The sequence below is a fragment of the Trachypithecus francoisi genome, unplaced genomic scaffold (assembly GCF_009764315.1).
Source record: "Trachypithecus francoisi isolate TF-2019V2 unplaced genomic scaffold, Tfra_2.0 Lachesis_group6, whole genome shotgun sequence".
Lineage (NCBI taxonomy): Eukaryota > Metazoa > Chordata > Mammalia > Primates > Cercopithecidae > Trachypithecus > Trachypithecus francoisi.
The window spans coordinates 48,948,330-48,952,263 of record NW_022681471.1 but is presented as its reverse complement, the minus strand read 5'-3'; the positions used below and the strand labels follow the sequence as shown (position 1 = coordinate 48,952,263).

At 44.9% G+C, this 3,934-nt stretch overlaps 1 protein-coding gene across 1 annotated transcript; it reads left to right on the top strand.

Moving 5' to 3' along the window:
• The first annotated feature begins 1,969 nt into the window (after positions 1 to 1,969).
• BEX2 (brain expressed X-linked 2) lies at positions 1,970 to 3,663 on the top strand. Its single transcript, XM_033201926.1, has 3 exons — positions 1,970 to 2,148; positions 2,575 to 2,653; positions 3,030 to 3,663. The coding sequence occupies exon 3, from the start codon at positions 3,035 to 3,037 to the stop codon at positions 3,419 to 3,421; it is 387 nt and encodes a 128-aa protein (XP_033057817.1). The 5' UTR covers positions 1,970 to 2,148; positions 2,575 to 2,653; positions 3,030 to 3,034; the 3' UTR covers positions 3,422 to 3,663.
• The last annotated feature ends 271 nt before the right edge of the window (positions 3,664 to 3,934 follow it).

Below are 3,934 nucleotides of genomic sequence, written 5' to 3'. Positions count from 1 at the left end.
TTTAAAATGTATGAATACATCACAATTTGTTTATCAGTTCACTTGTTGGACATTTAGATTTTTATCAACTTTGGGGCTATCATAAAGGAAATTTCTATGAACTTTCCTATGCAAATATTTTTGAGAAAATATGTTTTAAATTCTGTTGGGAATATTCCAAAAAGTGGAATTTCTAGGACATATGGTAAGTCTAAGTTTAACTTTTTAAGAAACTGCCACCAAGTCTTAGAGTGGTTGAACCTCTCACCAACAATCAGTGAGAGTTTCTATTGTTTAGTATTTTCAAAAGTGCTTGGGACTGTCAGTCATTTTAAGTTCAGCAATTATAATGGGTGTGCAGTGGTTTTTCATTCTGGCTTTATTTTATATTTCCCTGATAGTTAATGAGGTTGAGCATCTTTTCATGAGCTCATTGGTAATTTGTGTATGTAGTTTTGTGAAATGTTTATTCAAATCTTTTTATCATTTTTAATGCATTATTTGCCTTCTTATTTTGAGTTTTTGAAGTTCTTTATATATGCTCTGAATTCAAACCCACTGTCAGATACACATATTGTGAATATTTACTCCCAGCTTCTCACTTCATTTTCTTAACCATGTGGTTTAAATGGTAGAAGTTTTTAATTTTGATAAATCCAATTTCTCATTTTTTCTTTTGTGATCTGTTCGTTTTCTGTCCTAAGGAATCGTTTTCTCAAAGATTATAAAGTTTTTCTCTATGTTTTATTCTAGAAGTTTTCTAATTTGAGTTTTTACATTTAGATCTATGATCCATTTTGAATTAATTTGTGTATAGTATAGATAGAAGGCAAGGCTCCTGTTTTTCCTTTAAGAATTCTGTTATTTCAGCACCATTTGTTTAAAAGACTACATTTTCCATATCGAATTACTTTGACACCTTTGTCAAAAATTAATTAACAACATAAGTATGGGTCTATTTCTGGACTCTCTATTCTGTTCTATTGATCTACAGGTCTATGTTTACTACTACACTAACTTTATTATTACACCTTAAGTCTTGAAATAATATAATGTAACGCTCAAGATTTGTAGGATATTTTTTAAAACATATTTGTCTATTCTAGGTCCTTTGCATTTTCAAATACATCTATGAGTACGTTTGTAATATTTATCTTGTAACTGCAATCTTCTTAAAATCAATTCATACTCCTATAGTAGGTTTACCGTAGATCTCTTTGGATTTCCTAAATACATGATTATTTGATCTTTAAATAAAGACATACTTATCGTTTGAACCAGAAATTTGTGAAAAAGGTCTTTTTTTTTCTTTTAATTATGAAAACCCAACAAGGCTCTGCAGCACTACAATTCACTAGCTCATCCCATAGAAGGGCCTCATGTGTCCAGGGCCCCTCAAAAGGGGAGCCATCAGCTGCCCTGTTCTTTTCCAAGTTCTAAAAAAACAGCTGCCTGTAGCGTCTATATTTATATAATGATTTAACAGGACAGGTGGTTGGGATGTTTTGCCCAACTTTAATCCCGTTTTTCAAGTAAAAGTAATTAAAAAATAACTTTTTTTCCTTTTTAAATAAGTATATTAATTTTTTGTTTCATACAAAAGAAATAATACAGAAAGGTATTAAGAATGAGAAAAGCCTACTCTCTTGGGCTCCTTTCCTGATACACCTCTTCCACTCATTTTAGTGGAGGGAAAACGGAGAATATTAGTAGGAGAGAGGACAGAAGGAGGTAGACAGGCAGAAGGAGGTGAATCCTGGGAGCCAAGGGCAGAGAGAGGCAAGTCCCCAGAGAAGTGGGAATGGCCAACAGCTCCCTGAGAAGATACCTTCCGTCCTTCCTGGGCAGGCAAGGGAAGTCTCAAGAATACACAGAGAAGGGAGAGTGGCAGGGCCCAGGCTGGGGATGTTAAAAGGGACTCATGGTGAGGATGGGGGCGGGCCCGAAAGTCCCACCTGACTCCAGGCTGCAGGAGGGAGCGTGGGACGGGGGCGGAGCCGCTGGCGATGACAACAGCCCCACGTGATCGGCCAACACTGAGTCTTGCCTCGCTCTGGCGTCAGAGCCGCCGTCGCTCGCTCCTTTCAAGGCTGTGGTACCTGTTCCCGGTGGCCCTGAGGACGTGCGGGCCAGGTGCGGCCCCGAAAGCAGGAAGCGAAGGGGGAGCAGGTAAGGGAGCCGGAGAGGGTCCCTGGGGTTGGTGTGGGGGAGCGGCGCCGGCCTGCGGATGCCCCACCCCCGGGGAGCCGCGCAGAGACGCAGCCGGTGCAAGATGTAGCCCCGGGGCCCCGCTGCGGGACCGCGAGCCTTTCGTGAGCGGAAGGGTGCCTGGCCCCGCGGGAGCCGGCGGTCCTGAGGCTACGGCCGTTCTGAAGCACCTGCCTCCGCCACCAGCGCAATCTTTTCTGACATCCTTGCTCCGCCCTTCTTGATGCAGAAAATGGTGGTCAGCTCGGGGGGCGGGGCGGCTGAGGCGCGGAGAGAGGGCGGCTAGGAGGGCCCGGGCCCGGCGCGGGGAAGGGGCCGGGTGGCGGCGGGTCCTCGCTAGTGTTCCGCTGCAGCAGCCTCCACTCTTCCCACCCCGGCCGTCTGCAGGTCTGCGAGGCTAAGTGTCGAGGCGACGCACCTCACGTCGAGAATCGGGAGGAGGAGGAGACTGCAAGGATAGGCCCAGGTCGGTGTGAGGGACTGTGGGGGGGCGGGGGTCAGAACATGAGGAAAGCCCAGTCTAGGACCCCAAGCCGTGCCTTCACCGCCACGCTTCGCGATCCCCCACCCCCACCCCTTCTTCGTCCTCCATTTTGGCGCCTGCAGAGGCCTGGAGATGGATCTGCAGAGAAGATGGTGGGCTTTGCGGGAGAGAGGGGCGCGGACTGCCTCCCACCCCACCCCGAGGGTACACGGGGCCTCTCTGGTGGAAAAAAAAATGAAATTTAAAAAAGGCCTTTGAAATCCAGGGCTCTGAATTTTGAAAGGTGGGTAGTCGGGCCTCTGTCCTCGGTGCTGATCAGTTCACCAAGAATTGAGTCCATTTTCTCTCTGTCTCCTAGGAGTAATGGAGTCCAAAGAGGAACGAGCGTTAAACAATCTCAACGTGGAAAATGTCAACCAGGAAAATGATGAAAAAGATGAAAAGGAGCAAGTTGCTAATAAAGGGGAGCCCTTGGCCCTCCCTTTGAATGTTGGTGAATACTGTGTGCCTAGAGGAAATCGTAGGCGGTTCCGCGTTAGGCAGCCCACCCTGCAGTATAGATGGGATATAATGCATAGGCTTGGAGAGCCACAGGCAAGGATGAGAGAGGAGAATATGGAAAGGATTGGGGAGGAGGTGAGACAGCTGATGGAAAAGCTGAGGGAAAAACAGTTGAGTCATAGTCTGCGGGCAGTCAGCACTGACCCCCCTCACCATGACCATCACGATGAGTTTTGCCTTATGCCCTGAATCCTGATGGTTTCCCTGAAGTTAATAGGGAGACCCCTGCTTCTAAACTTGCACATTTGTGGTGTACCTTTGTCGTAAACCTTTTGATGTTACCTATTTCTTGTAGGTCTCCTATTACCAGCTTCTAACTGAATGTTGTTTTGACCCAGTTTGTAAGCTTCTGTCAGCAGGGGAGTTTTACCTACTGCATGGAAAGATGCTCATTATATATTGTGAAGTTAATAAAACAGTTTTAAAAACCATTCTTTGCATTCTTTTTTACTTTAAATCTTAAATATGAACATAAACAGTCATATATATATACACATATATACACACATATATAGAAAATCGTGTTTATCTTTGTGGTAGAATTAAGAGGGAGTTTATTCTTGCTTATCCATAATTTCTTATTTTTCAAAATGGAACACGTATTACTTATAAAAAGCAATGTGACCGGCCGGGCGCGGTGGCTCAAGCCTGTAATCCCAGCACTTTGGGAGGCAGAGACGGGAGGATCACGAGGTCAGGAGA